Source organism: Tachyglossus aculeatus, chromosome 19 (genome assembly GCF_015852505.1).
Source record: "Tachyglossus aculeatus isolate mTacAcu1 chromosome 19, mTacAcu1.pri, whole genome shotgun sequence".
NCBI classification, from domain to species: Eukaryota; Metazoa; Chordata; class Mammalia; order Monotremata; family Tachyglossidae; genus Tachyglossus; species Tachyglossus aculeatus.
In genome coordinates this window covers 2,180,996-2,196,667 of record NC_052084.1, presented here as the reverse complement: position 1 = coordinate 2,196,667, position 15,672 = coordinate 2,180,996, and the positions used below count along the sequence as shown (strand labels likewise).

General features: G+C 46.7%; 1 protein-coding gene across 1 annotated transcript in view; it reads right to left on the bottom strand.

The window, feature by feature from the left end:
* Positions 1-15,672, bottom strand: part of RYR2 (ryanodine receptor 2) — a 307,123-nt gene that overhangs the window by 182,311 nt on the left and 109,140 nt on the right. Inside the window, exons 17-22 of the mRNA XM_038761058.1 lie at positions 15,247-15,342; positions 10,586-10,704; positions 7,716-7,849; positions 5,677-5,918; positions 2,008-2,200; positions 454-679 (exon numbers count right to left, since the gene is read on the bottom strand). Of these exons, the coding sequence (XP_038616986.1) occupies positions 454-679; positions 2,008-2,200; positions 5,677-5,918; positions 7,716-7,849; positions 10,586-10,704; positions 15,247-15,342 (1,010 nt within the window). The remainder of the gene's footprint in view (positions 1-453; positions 680-2,007; positions 2,201-5,676; positions 5,919-7,715; positions 7,850-10,585; positions 10,705-15,246; positions 15,343-15,672) is intronic.

Below are 15,672 nucleotides of genomic sequence, written 5' to 3'. Positions count from 1 at the left end.
CCAAACATACTAACAAAATAAAATAAATAGAATAGATATGTACAAATAAAATAAATAAATAAATAGAGCACTTAGTATAGTGCTCTGTAAACAGTAAGCGCTCAATAAATACAATTGATTGATTGATTGATTACTCCCTGGGCACTTAGAATGACACTCTGCCCTCAGGGCAACCATGGCCTAGTGGATAGATCCCAGATCTAGGATTTAGAAGGAACTGGGTTTTAATCCCGGCTCTGCCACTAGTCTGCTGTGAGACCTTGGGCAGGTCACTTCACTCCTCTGGGCCTCAGCGACCTCATCGGTAAAATGGGGGTGAAGACTGTGAGCCCCGTGTGGGACGTGGACTGTGTCCAACCCGATTAGCTTGTATCTACCCCAGCGCTTAGTACGGTGTCAGGCACCTAGTAAGCGCTTAGCAAATACCCTGATGATTTATTTCGCCTATGGTACCTGGCTGGTGTCCACGGGGATCGGGGTGAAGGCGGCTTGGGGCAGGGAGGCAGTGGGACCCAGGAGGTCTCTAACTCCACAGGTGCTGCTCTGGTCCTGCTTGTATTCGCCGCTATTTTCCACCTTCAGCTTCTCCTTGGGCAAGACCGCTTCGAAGCAAGGGGCGTACCCCGCCGGGGGCAGGAACTTAAACTCCCCGTGACGGCCCCCGAGCAGGAAACGGACCCTAAAAACGGATGAAGGAAAGGTCAGGTTGGAGTGGGCTCATTTTGAAATTAAGGGATTTGGGCCCACGCTCTAATCCGACAGACAGTGACTCTCCCCCTCTTCAAAGCCTTACTGAAGGCACCTCTCCTCCCGGTGCCCTTGAGTCAAAAGGACCTGGGTTCTAATCCCAGCTCTACCGCCTGTCTACTGGGAGACCTCGGGCAAGTCACTTATAATAATAATAACGATGGCATTTATTAAGCACTTACTATGTGCAAAACACTGTTCACTTCTCTGGGCCTCAGTTCTCTCATCTGTAAAATGGGGATTAAGACTGTGCACCCCACGTGGGACAACCTGATTACCTTGTAACCTCCCCAGTGCTTAGAACAGTGCCTGGCACATTGTAAGCACTTCACAAATACCACAATGATTATTTATTATTACACCCTCCTTTCCTCTCTTCCTAGTCCCGTCTGCTGTCAGCTGTGTGACTGTGGGCAAGTCACTTCACTTCTCTGTGCCTCAGTTCCCTCATCTGTAAAATGGGGATTAAGTCTGTGAGCCCCACGTGGGACCACCTGATTACCTTGTATCTACCCCAGTGCTTAGAACAGTGCCTGGCACGTAGTAAGCATTTAACAATTACCATTATTATTATTGTTATTATGATATACATAGAACCAAGGGTTGAGGCAAGGCAGTCCTGCACTTGGATACAGCGTGGCTCAGTGGAAAGAGCCCGGGCTTTGGAGTCAGAGGTAATGGGTTCAAATCCCAACTCTGCCAGTTGTCAGCTGTGTGACTTTGGGCAGGTCACTTCACTTCTCTGTGCCCCAGTTACCTCATCTGTAAAATGGGGATGAAGACTGTGAGCCCCCCGTGGTACAACCTGATCACCCTGTAACCTCCCCAGTGCTTAGAACAGTGCTTTGCACATAGTAAGCGCTTAATAAATGCCATTATTATTATTGTTCTTATTTTACAGAATCAATGTGGCCTAGTGGAAAGAGCCCGGGCCTGGGTTCTAATCCCGGCTCCGCCACTTGGCCTGTTGTGCGACCTTAGGCAAATCACTTAGCTTCTCTGTACCTCAGTTCCCTCATCCGTAAAATGGGGATTAAGACTGTGAAGTCTATGTGGGACAGGGACTGTGTCCAACCCGAATATCTTGTATCTCCCCCAGCGCTTAGAACAATGCCTGTAGTAAGCGCTTCCCAAATACCAGTAAAGAGCAAAACCCAAAAACCCTCTTGTACTGTAATCTCCCACGTGTTTGGTTCAGTGCTCTGCACACAGTAAGCGCTCGGTAAGTCTGACTGATCGACTGACGGGTCGGATACCAACTTGATGCCGGCGGAGAAGCTGACGACCGGGAAGAAGAGGCCGTCGACGTTGAAGTTCTCAAACATCCCCTGCACGGGCTGCCCGTTGATGCGGAAGGAGACGCTGGGTGTGCTGAGGTCCAGGCAGCAGCTGACCACGTCCTCCGTCCGCAGCACGTGCTGGTTGGGGGAGCTGACCGTCCGGGCGATGCAGCCTGCCGGACAGACACAGCGACCGTCTCAACCCTCTCGTCCACGTCCTGCCTCTGGCCTGGAATGCCCTCCCTCCTCATATCATCATCAATCATCATCAATCGTATTTATTGAGCGCTTACTATGTGCAGAGCACTGTACTAAGCGCTTGGGAAGTACAAATTGGCAACACATAGAGACAGATATCCCACAGACAGTGACCGTCCCCCCGCTTCAGAGCCATCTCCTCCAAGAGGTCTTCCCTAAGCCCTCCTTTCCTCTTCTCCCACTCCCTTCTGCGTCGCCTTGACTTGCTCCCTTTATTCATTCTCCCCTCCCAGTCCCACAGCCCGTATATCCGTAGCTGCATTTCATTTTTTTTTTATAATGGCATTTATTAAGCGCTTACTATGTGCAAAGCACTGTTCTAAGCTCTGGGGAGGTTACAAGGTGATCGGGTTGTCCCTCGTGGGGCTCACAGTCTTAATCCCCATTTCCAGATGAGGTCACTGAGGCACAGAGAAGTGAAGTGACTTGCCCAAAGTCACACAGCGGACACTTGGCGGAGCCGGGATTTGAACCCATGACCTCTGACTCCAAAGCCCGGGCTCTTTCCTACTGAGCCACGCTGCTTCTCACTGAGCCCTTACTGTGTGCGCTGTATTGAGCGCTTACTGTGTGTTTATTTCTATTAGAGAAGCAGCGTGGCTCAGTGGAAAGAGCCGGGGCTTTGGAGTCAGAGGTCATGGGTTCAAATCCCGGCTGCGCCACTTGTCAGCTGTGTGACTTTGGGCAAGTCACTTCATCATCATCATCATCATCAATCGTATTTATTGAGCGCTTACTATGTGCAGAGCACTGTACTAAGCGCTTGGGAGGTACAAATTGGCAACTTCACTTCTCTGTGCCTCAGTTCCCTCATCTGTAAAATAGGGATTAAGAGTGTGAGCCCCGTGTGGGAAAACCTGACTGCCTTGTAACCTCCTCAGTGCTTAGAACAGTGTTTTGCACATAGTAAGTGCTTAATAAATGCCATCATTATTATTAATAATAATTATCATTATTAATATCAATAATATCATATTAATAATAATTAATAATAATAATGATGTCTGTCACTCCCTCCAGACTGTAAGCTCATTTGGGTCAGGGAATGTGTCTGTTCTATTGTTATATTGTACTCTCCCAAGCGCTTAGTACAGTGCTCTGTACACAGAAAGCGGACGATAAATACAATTGACCGACTGACGGAAAATAATGGTTAAAAAAAGATTAATCCACGGTCCTTTAGGGCCTTACTAAAATGATTCTTCTTCTTCTCTGTGTTTCTCAAAAGAAGAACAATGTTAGGATAATCCAGCTCTAGCGAACTAGTTTACAGTAGCGTGAGAAAAACTGGGTTGATTTTCAGGGAAAATAGATTCCAAAAATCACCACCGATCCAACCAAAGACATCACTTACCATTCCCTCATCATTCTCCTGAAGAAACGACGATGATGATGGTGGTATTTGTTAAGTTCTTACTATGTGTAGATACAAGGTAATCAGATTGTTCCACTTGGGGCTCACAGTCTTAATCCCCGTTTTACAGATGGCACAGAAAAATGAAGTGACTTGTCCAAAGTCACAAGCTGACAAGTGGCGGAGCCGAGATTAGAACTCACGACCTCTGACACCCAAGCCTGTGCTCCTTCCACTGAGCCACGCTGCTTCTCGATGTAATTTCTGCAGAACCCCTAGGAACTTGGTGTAAATTACCTGTAAATGGGCTACCTTTCTTCTGCCCATTTTTCAAATAATCGCCTCTGCCCGAAGGGAGAAAAATGAAAATCCACAACTCTAGAGGTAGCTTTTTTCCCTCTCCACATCGGGTCAAATCAATTACTAATGCCCTGCTCCGCCCTGGAGAGCTTTCTAGATTCAAGCGAAATTGAGTCAGGCTGCTGATGGCCAGGAAAGACGCATTTTTCCATTTCTATGCGGGGACCTTGGGAGTCACTGATGGGGAAGCGTTTTAGTTTAGTTTTTTAAAGGTATTTGTTGAGCCTTTATTATGTGCCAGGGACTGTAAACAGTGCTTGGCACATAGTAAGCACTTAACAAATACCATTATTATTATTATTATTAGATACAAGCTAATCAGGTTCGACACAGTCCATTTCCCACGTGGGGCTCACGGTCTTAATGTCCATTTTACAGGTGAGGGAACTGAGGCACTGAGAAGTGAAGTGACTTGCCCGAGGTCACACAGCAGATAATAATAATAATAATAATAATAATAATAATAATAATAGTAATAATAATGGTATTTGTTAAGCACCTACTATGTGCAAAGCACTGTTCTAAGCGCTGGGGAGGTTACAGGGTGATCAGGTTGTCCCTCGGGGGGCTCACAGTTTTAATCCTCATTTTACAGATGAGGTAACCGAGGCACAGAGAAGAGAAGTGATTTGCCCAAAGTCACATGGGTGACAGTGGGCAGAGCCGGGATTTGAACCCATGACCTCTGACTCCAAAGCCCGGGATCTTTTCCACTGAGCCACGCTGCTTCTCCGACTGCGCTCTGCACTTAATAAACTTGTTTTATGGTATTTGTTAAGCACTTACTATGTGTCAATTACTGTTCTAAGCACTGGGATAAATACAAGTTGATCAGGTCAGACACAGTCCCTGTCCCACATGGGGCTCACAGTTTAAGGAGGGCAGGTGCTGAATCCCCATTTTGCAGTTGAGGAAACTGAGGCCCGGAGAAATGAAGTGACTCACCCAAGGTCACACAGCAGACAAGTGGTGGAAACGGCTTTAGAACCCACGACCCTCTGACTGCCAAGCCTGTGCTCTATCCACTATCCCACACTGCTTCTCCAATCCCAGAACTCCAGTCCCCAAGAACCATCCCTTGGTGGGGAGCCGATGAACCCCCAGAATGGTCCCGACCAGCCTACGCTGGGGGAGGCCGCCGACCCCGTGTGACCTCGGTCGAGTCACTTCACTTCTCTGGGCCTCAGTTCCCTCATCCGTAAAATGGGGATTAAGATTAGGAGGCCTTCCCAGACTGAGCCCCTTCCTTCCTCTCCCCCTCGTCCCCCTCTCCATCCCCCCCATCTTACCTCCTTCCCTTCCCCACAGCACCTGTATATATGTATATATGTTTGTACATATTTATTACTCTATTTATTTACTTATTTTACTTGTACATATCTATTCTATTTATTTTACTTTGTTAGTATGTTTGGTTTTGTTCTCTGTCTCCCCCTTTTAGACTGTGAGCCCACTGTTGGGTAGGGACTGTTTCTATATGTTGCCAACTTGTACTTCCCTAGCGCTTAGTACAGTGCTTTGCACACAGTAAGCGCTCAATAAATACGATTGATTGATTGATTGACTGTGAGCCCCACGCGGGGCAACCTGATTATCTTGTATCTACCCCAGGGCTTAGGACGGTGACTGGCATATAGTCAGCGCTCAACACCGTAATAATTGGGAAGCGTCACTTACCCGACCACAGGTGGAGGCCGTCGAAGCCGTAGGAGAACAGGTCGTCGCCGACGCCGTTGCCGCCCCACTCCTCGCCGCCGCCGGGGTAGGGGGAGTAGCCCTCCGTGGAGGCCCAGCCGACCCGCAGGTGCGTAGCCTCCGCCGTGACGAAGGGCTCCGCGTGGTCCACGATGAGCTCGTAGTACCACTTTCGGTACTGGGCGGACCCCTCGCTGATCCCCAGGAACACATTGGGCCGCATGCTTTGGACAGGACAGAGAGGAGAGAGGCCGTCGGACAACGGGGCCGAGCCTCGCCCATGATGACCGCCTCTCCGCTCCCCGTGGGCCCCGCTGTTGGCATCGTTCTCGACAAAGGCGATGCCAGTAGGGGCTGGGCAGCGGGGCACATGGAGTCAGTCAGTCGATCATATTTATTGAGCGCTTACTGCGTGGAGAACACTGCACTAAGCACCTGGGAGAGGACAATAGAACAATATAACAGACACGCAACGAGCTTACAGTCTAGAAGGGGGGGACTGATATTAATATAAACCGACAAATTACGGAGAGGAACGTAAGTGCTGTGGGGCTGGGAGGGGGCATGAATAAAGGGAGCGAGTCAGGATGATGCAGAAGGGAGTTGAAGAATAGGAAAAGAGAGATTAGTCAGGGAAGGCCTCTTGGAGGAGATGGGCCTTCGATAACATTTTGAAGTGGGGGAGAGTGTTTCAGGCCAGAAGGACGTTGATATGAGGTTGGATCGATGTACAGTGAGAAGGTTAGCACTAGAGGAGCGAAGCATGTAGGCTGGATTAGAGTAGGAGGGCAGCAAGGTGAGATGGAAAGGGGCAAGGGGATTGAGTGCTTTAAAGCCGACGGTAAGGAGTTTCTGTTGGACGCGGAGGTGGATGGGCAACTACCGGAGGTTCTTGAGGAGTGGAGAAACTTGGTCTGAATGTTTTTGTAGAAAAATGATCCGGACAGCAGGGTGAAGTCGGGACTGGTGCCGGGGAAAGACAGGAAGCTGGGAGGTCAGCAAGGAGGCTGATTCAGTAATGGTAGAAGTTTGAATACGGAAGAAAGAATGGGTTTTAGCGACGTGGCAGATTTTGAACTGACAGGGTGTAGTGATAGATTGACTATGGGGGTTGAATGACAGAGAGGAGTTGAGGATAATGCTAAGGTTATGGGCTTGTGAGACAGGAAGGATGGTAGTGCTGTCTACGGTGATGGGAAAGTCAGGGAAAGGAGAGGGTCTTGGTGGGAAGATGTGTCGTGTTTTTGACATGTTAAGTTTGAGGTTACAGGAGGACATCCAAATAGAAATGTCTTGAAGGCAGGAGGAAATGTGAAACTGCGAAAAGGAAGAGAACAGGGCTGGAGATGTAGGTTAAGACCACAGAGAGGTGGCGTTGAAGCCATAGGAGCGAATAAGTTCTCCAAGGGAGTGGGTATAGATGGAAAATAGAAGGGGACCCAGAACTGAACTTTGAGGGACACCCAGGGTTACGGGGAGGGAGGCAGAGGAGGAGCCCGTGAAAGAGAGTGGGAATGAGCTGCCAGAGAGAAAGGAGGAGAACCAGGAGAGGACAGAGTCAGTGAAGCTGAGGTTGGAGAGTTTCCAGGAGAAGGGGGTGAGCAATGGTAGTGTCAAAAGCAGCTGAGAGATTGAGGAGGATTTGGATGGAGAAGAGGCAGGTGGATTTGGTGAGAAGGACATCATAGGTGACCTTTGAGAATGGAGTGAAAGAGAAGGAAACCAGATTGGAGGGGAGTGAGGAGAGAATTGGAAGAGAGGAATTTGAGACAGCGGGTGTAGACGATTCACTCATGGAATTTGGAGAGGAATGGTAGGAGGGAGCCCGGGCGATAACAGGAGGGAGCCATGGGGTTAAGGAAGGGGTTTTGTTGTTGTTTTTTTTAAGATCACGGGGACGTGGGCAGGTCCCACTTGGGTCTGACAGTCTAGAAGAGAGGGAAAGGTGGTAACTGAGTGGCAAGTGGCACGGCTTGGCTGAGCTCTTCACCCCGGGGAGAGCTCTGTCCGCCCGTGGTCACCTGCTGACGTGGTTGACGAGGCGGGTCTGCAGGAGGAGGTCTCTTCCTGGCAGGAGGTTGTCGCAGATGAGGTGCTGGTTGGAGCGGACGGCCACGCCGTGGCAAACACACAGGGAGCACAGGACGTCCAATACCTGCCAAGATTCATTCGTTCGATCGGATTTTTTGAGCGCTTGCTGTGTGCAGAGCACTGCACTAAGCACTTGGGAGAGGTCAATAGAACAATAAACAGACATGTTCCCTGCCCACAACGAGCTTACAGTTTAGAGGGGGAGTGAGAGACACTGTCTGCTCACCCACCGCCCCATTCTCTATGCAATAGTAATAATAATAATAATGGCATTTGTTAAGTGCTTACTATGTGCAAAGCACTGTTCTAAGCACTGGGGAAGTTCCAAGGTGATCAGGTTGTCCCATGGGGGGCTCACAGTCTTCATCCCCATTTTCCAGATGAGGTCACTGAGGCACAGAGAAGTTAAGTGACTTGCCCACAGTCACATAGTTGACAATTGGCGGAGCCGGGCTTTGAACCCATGTATTCACTTAGCCAGAAAATCACCCTGTCCAACTAGCCACTCACATTAGTAAGATGGTAAGAAGGCTGCAGATTCTAATAATAATAATAATAATAACTGTGGTTTTTGTTAAGCACTTATGTGCCGGGCACTGCACTAAGTGCTGGGGATACAAGGTAATTGGGTTGGACACAGTCCCTCTACCACATGGGGCTTAAAATCTTCATCCCCATTTTACAGAAGAGGGAACTGGAGCACAGAAAAGTAAAGTGACTTGCCCAAGGTCACACAGAAGACAAGTGACAGAGCTGGGATTAGAACCCAGGTCCTTTTGATTCCCAGTCCGTGCTCAAGTCAATAGAGTTAACAAGAAGTCCGTGCTCAAGTCAACGAGAAGCAACGTGGCTCAGTGGAAAGAGCCCGGGCTTTGGAGTCAGAGGTCATGGGTTCAAATCCCAACTCCGCCGATTGTCAGCTGGGTGACTTTGGGCAAGTCACTTCACTTCTCTGTGCCTCAGTGACCTCATCTGTAAAATGGGGATTAAGACTGTGAGCCCCTCCCGTGGGACAACCTGATCACCCTGTAACCTCCCCAGCGCTTAGAACAGTGCTTTGCACATAGAAAGCGCTTAATAAATACCATTAAAAAAAAATAGACCACACTGCTTCCCGTGCACCACCCGATATTTATTTTGAGGTCTTTTGAGGTTGGGGAGGATATCCCCAAATTACCTTCAGAAACGAATAAGAGATTCAGGAATTTAATAAAGATAATAAGAATAAGAACCACAACTGTCACATGTGTTAAGCGCTTGCTACGTGCCAAGCTCTGTATCAGGTGCAGGGGTAAATACATGATAATCAAGTCTCTCATGGGGCTCACAATCTAAGTAGGAGGGAACACAGGTATTGACTGAATCCCCATTTTGCAGATAAAGGAACTGAGGCATAGAGAAGTGAAGTGATTTTCCCAAGGTCACATAGCAGGTAAGTAGCAGAGCCAGGTTTTTTTTTTAATGGTATTTGTTAACCACTTACTATGCACAAAGCACTGTTCTAAGCACTGGGGAGGTTACAAGGTGATCAGGTTGTCCCACGGGGGGCTCACAGTTTCCTTTAAATCCCCGTTTTAATAATAATAATGGTGGTATTTGTTAAGCGCTTACTATGTGCCAAGCACTGTTCTAAGCGCTGGGAGGGATACAAGGTGATCAAAGTTGTCCCACATGGGGCTCACAGTCTTAATCCCCATTTTACAGATGAGGGAACTGAGGCCCAGAGAAGTTAAGTGACCTGCCTAAAGTCACACAGCTGACAGTTGGCAGAGCCAGGATTTGAACCCATGACCTCTGACTCCAAAGCCCGGGCTCTTTCCACTGAGCCAACCTGCTTCTCATTAGAAGGTATTAGAACCCAGGTCCTCTAGCTCCCAGGCCCGTGCTCTTTCCGCTACAACATGCTGTTTCGCATGATTAATCATGGTATTTAGTAAGCAGGCACAATGTATCGAGCACTTGATTTAAGCGCTGTGGCCAATACAGGGTCATCAGATCAGATTAGGTCTCTATCCAACGAGGGGCTCATATTCTTAGAGAGGGAGCAAGAATCTTATCCCCACTCGACAGATGAAGAAACAGAGGCCCAGGGAGATTAAGTGCCTTGCCCCGTGGCCACACAGCAGGGACGTGGCGGAGTCGGATTAGATCCCAGATCCTCTAACTCCCAGGCCTGTGGCCTTTCAGAGAAGCAGCGTGGCTCAGTGGAAAGAGCCCGGGCTTTGGAGTCAGAGGTCTTGGGTTCAAATCCCGGCTCTGCCAATTGTCAGCTGTGTGATTTTGGGCAAGTCATTTAACTTCTCTGGGCCTCAGTTGCCTCATCTGTAAAATGGGGATTAAGACTGTGAGCCCCATGTGGGACAACTTTGATCACCTTGTATCCCTCCCAGTGCTTAGAACAGTGCTTGGCACATAGTAAGCACTTAACAAATACCACCATTATTATTGTTGTTATTATTAAAACGGTGATTTAAAAAAAACTGTGAGCCCCCCATGGGACAATCTGATCACACTGTAACCTCCCCAGTGCTTAGAACAGTGCTTTGCACACAGTAAGCGCTTAATAAATGCCATCATTATTATTATTATTTTTCCACTCAACTATCCCACCTCCCTCCGGGGGTGGTGGATTCGGAGCCAGAATCTGGGAGTTGGAGGCTATAACAAATACCGTTATTACCATTATTATCGTTAGAAGTACTGTATTTGCTGCAGAGGGAAAAAAATATGTTTGGACATTGCTCTCTGATCCAGGCCAACCGGAGGAAGCCCGTGCACTGGCACCAAACGTTTCACTCACCTTGTGGTTTCGCCCGTGTTTGTCTAAAAGGGAGATGATGGATTTAATGTGCCCCTCTTTAATGATATTCAGAGCTTCCGGACTCTCCACCAGCACACAGTGCAAAACTTCGAGAATTCCTAAAAGCAGACAGAGGGAAAGAGGACGAGAGAGGTTCTCCAGCGACTGAGAAGCCAGCGCGGCCTGGTTTCTAATGTCGATTCAGCCATTTGGCTGCTGTGTGACTTGGGGTGGGTCTGTCTCGTTTTCCTCATTTGTAAAATGGGGATTCAATAACTAGTCGGCCTCCTACACTGTGAGTCTCATATGGAGCAGGGACTGGGTCCACTTGATCTACCTGTACTTTTCCCAGTGCTTAGAACAGTGCTTGGCACATAGTAAGCGCTTAACAAATAAGAATTATTATAACGATATGCCTATTTAATTTGTATTCAACCTTGCCCTCGTTTGTGATGGTTTTGTGTTCCTATTCTAGTACAATAATTAATAACTGCGATATTAGGTGATTACCATGTATCAAGCGCTAGGGTAGAGATGAGCTAATTAGGTTGGATACAGTCTGTGTCCCACATGGGGCTCCTAGAATCCCCATTTTACAGATGAGGGCACTGAGGCCCAGAGAAGTGAAGTGACTTACCCAAGGTCACACAGAAGGCAAGCGGCGGAGCCAGGATTAGAACCCATGTCCCGTCTGATTCCCAGGCCATGCTGCTTCTTCACGAAGCCTTCAGAAGTCTTTAAGAGGCTCGGGTAGCTTCACTGAGTTACCCCATTGCCATCATTTCGTTAATACCCAGAGACACACCACTTCACTGAGGTTTCCAATGTTCTCTTACGTCTAAGAGAACTCCCCACCCCACGGCACTTAGGTATATGCCTGTAATTTTATTTTATATTGATGTCTGTTCATTTGTATTGATGTCTGTCCTCCCCCCTCTAGACTGTGAGCTCATTGTGGGCAGGGATTGTCTCTCTCTATTGCTGCATTGTACTTTCCCAAGTGCTTAGTACGGTGCTCTGCTCACAGTAGGTGCTTAATAAATATGATTGAGTGAATGAATTAAGTTTTTACAGTTAGCAGGACCTCTTTGGCTTGTGCTAATCAACTCCAGGAGATAGAGTCTTTAAAGTTGCTTTCAGGGAAAAAGAGGCACACTTTGCCAAGATCACCCCTGGCAATCACAGATTGCAGTCCACAAACTTTCCCTTCATTCAGTATTTCAGTCAATGGTATTTACTGAGCACTTACTGTTTGCAGAGCACTGTACTAAGCGCTTGGGAGAGTAGAATACAACAATAAGCAGACACTCTCCCTGCCCACAACGAGCTTAGCGGCTAGTGCCATGCCATTCTACAGAATTAGTGGGAGCTTTAATCAATCAATCAATCAATCGTATTTATTGAGCGCTTACTGTGTGCAGAGCACTGTACTAAGCGCTTGGGAAGTACAAGTTGGCAACATATAGAGACAGTCTATAGACAGTCTAGGGTCTGTATAGTCTCTATACAGTCTATATGTCTAGTCTCTAGACTGTCTCTATAGTCTAGAGACAGTCCCTCACAGTCTAAAAGGGGGAGACGGAGAACAAAACCAAACATACTAACAAAATAAAATAAATAGAATAGATATGTACAGGTAAAATAAATAAATAAATAGAGTAATAAATATGTACAAACATATATACATATATACAGGTATGTATACAAGTATAAAATCCTTGAGATTTTATACTTGAGCATAAAAGAAACAGCCTAGACTAGTGGAAAAAGCACAGGCTTGAGAGTCGGGATCTGGGCTTGCTCCGCCACTCGTCTGCTGTGTGATCTTGGCAAGACCCTTAACGCCTCAGTGCCTCAGCTACCTCATCTGTAAAATGGGGGTTAAGACTGTGAGCCCCGTGTGGGACATGGACTGTGTCCAACCTGACCTTGTATTTACCCCCAGGCACAGTACAGCACCTGCCACAGAGTAAGCGCTTGACAATTACCGTTTTTAAAAAAAAGATAGCAGTGAGTCAGCTTTGACCCTGGCTGCCTTTGGTGATGTTTTTAAGCGGCAAGAACTTGAATTTAGAAACTGCTTGCGGAAAGAAATAAACGACTGAGAATTCCACATGGGGTGATTTTGAAAAGGGCAGCTAATTCTGACAGGCACCATTTTGGTTTTAAGAACTGCAGCCTGATCAAACATTTTTCTTGAGGTTCCCTTAGATTGAGTCAACCCAAGGACACAGTAGATCATCATCATCATCAATCGTATTTACTGAGCGCTTACTATGTGCAGCGTACTGTACTAAGCGCTTGGGAAGTACAAATTGGCAACATATAGAGACAGTCCCTACCCAACAGTGGGCTCACAGTCTAAAAGGGAGAGACAGAGAACAAAACCAAACATACTAACAAAATAAATAGAATAGATATGTACAAATAAAATAAATAAATAAATAAATAGAGTAAAAAATATGTACAAACATATATACATATATACAAAACAGTAGATGTTTTGACCATCCTCTCTTAGACTACCAGCACTGAATCACTGCCTCCTTGGGTTGACTGGCCAGCAAGTCTATCTCACAACATTTCAAACGTCCTTGGCAGGAAAAGCGTAATCTGTCCCACATTGAGATACTGCAGCTACTCAAATCACTCTGGCCCCAAGTATAAACCGGCATTTTGCCAACAAGGAGAGGCTTTGATTTCAAAAGATTTCAAAGGAAAACCACATCATGTTTCCATTCCTCCATGCCATTTGCAGGTGTTTAAATCCCAAACAATGTGCAAAGGTGTTCTCTAAATTTAAACTTGTTTTCCACATTCAGTTAGTTACTTGTGCAAGACCTAAATAATGTCAAATGAATATGCAGAAGATTCAGGAGGCTGGTCTTCTATGCGTGCTTATTTTTCACTTCGGTATTTTACCTACTATGCAGAGGAGGATGGAGGGGGGAAGGAGGAAAGGGTATAGGAGTTATTTGCCATAGTGTTCACTGAAATCAGTCAGAATATTAATCTGTTTTCAGATCACTGAGGATCTGAAAAGCCATTCTTGGGAACAAAATAAAATCAAGTTAAAAAAAGTCAATCTTGTGTGTCTAGACCCCAGTCTTTTCTCAGCAGTTCCAATTTCTCAGTCGCTGTGCCAAGACATGATTAAAATCCGCTCAGCTCTTTAGATGGCAACCTCTTCACGTTTCCTCACATCGAGTGGGAAAAGAAAATAATTAAAAGTACTTTTCAGAAACAGAAAAGCAGAAGATGAGCTGGTTCAATACAGGCCCGGGGGAAAATAATTGCCTCTGCATTAACGGATCCTTGAATCACCAACCGTGGACTTTATAAGAGTAGTTTCACACTCTGGCCATTTCCAATCAATCAAGCGCTCAAATAATACCTTTGAGTGAGTCTCCATGAACGGATGCCTATTGGAACTGCTCTGAGTAGAGGTTGGATAATAATAATAATAATAAAAATAATAATAATAATAATAATGATGGCATTTGTTAAGCACTTACTATGTGCAAATCACTGTTCTAAGTGTTGGGGGTTGCAAGGTGATCAGGTTGTCCCACGTGGGGCTCACAGTTTTAATCACCATTTTACAGATGAGGTAACTGAGGCTCAGAGAAGTTAAGTGACTTGCCCAAGGTTACACAGCAGACATGTGGCGGAGCCAGGATTCGAACTCATGACCTCTGACTCCAAAGCCCGTGCTCCTTCCACTGAGCCATGATGCTTGGATGAATGTAATAATAATAATAGTGGTTGTTGTTAAGCACTTATTATGTGCCAAGCTCCGTATTAATCGCTTGGGTTAGACACAAGGCAATCAGGTTAGACACAGTTCCTGTCTCACCTTGGGTTCACACTCTAAGTAAGTTTAAACTTGGAATTCCAAAAGCTTGGCTGACGAAAAGCAAATACTATTATTCCATCTAAACGCATTCAATCAATAATAATAATGATGGTATTTGTTAAGCGCTATGTGACAAACACTGTTCTAAGCACTGGCGTAATAATAATAATGGTATTTGTTAAGCGCTTACTATGTAGCAAGCACTGTTCTAAGCACTGGGGTAGATACAAGGTAATCAGGTTGTCCCACGTGGGGTTCACAGTTTTAATCCTCATTTTACAGATGAGGTAACTGAGGCCCAGAGAAGTTAAGCGACTTGGCCAAAGTCACACAGCTGATAAGCGGCAGAGTTGGAATTAGAACTCACGACCTCTGACTCCCAAGCCCGTGCTCTTTCCGCTAAGCCACCAGGTAATCAAGCTGTCCAACGTGGGGCTCACGGTCTTAAGCCCCATTTTACAGATGAGGTAACTGAGGCACAGAGAAGTTAAGTGGCTCGCCCAGGGTCACACAGCAGACAAGTGGTGGAGCAGGGATTAGAACCCATGTCCTCTGACTCCCATTTATTGAGCGCCTAGTGTGTAGAGAACTATACTAAAGGCTTGGGAGAGTCCAAAATAAGAGAGTTGGTAGACGCCTTCCCTGCCCACAAGGAGCTGTCAGTCTTGACTCCAGGGAGCATCCTTCTGCTGCGGGAGATTCCTGAGGGCAGCAGAGGAGGGAAGGGAAGAGGCACTCAAAGGAATAACGGGAGACACTCAAAGGAATAACATACCTTTGAGAGGCACTCAAAGGAATAACATACCAGAGGATGCTTCCAGTCGTTCCAATCTGCTGATAAGCCAGTCCAGGGAGCCGGAGAACTGAGCGCAGTTTTTGCGGTTTCCTCTTATCAGAGCCGCTGCAGAAAGAAACGATGGTTTGAGTTCATTCATTCCTTCAATCGTATTTATTGAGCGCTTGCTGTGTGCAGAGCACTGGACTAAGCGCTTGGGAAGTCCAAGTTAGCAACATATAGAGACGGTCCCTACCCAACAGCGGGCTCACAGTCTAGAAGGGGGAGACAGGCAACAAAACCAAACATATTCACAAAATAAAATAAATTGAATAAAGATGTACTAATAAAATAAATGAATAAATAGAGTAATAAATACGTACAAAAACATATACATATATACGGGTGCTGTGGGGAGGGGAAGGAGGTAAGGTGGGGGGGATGGGGAGGGGGAGG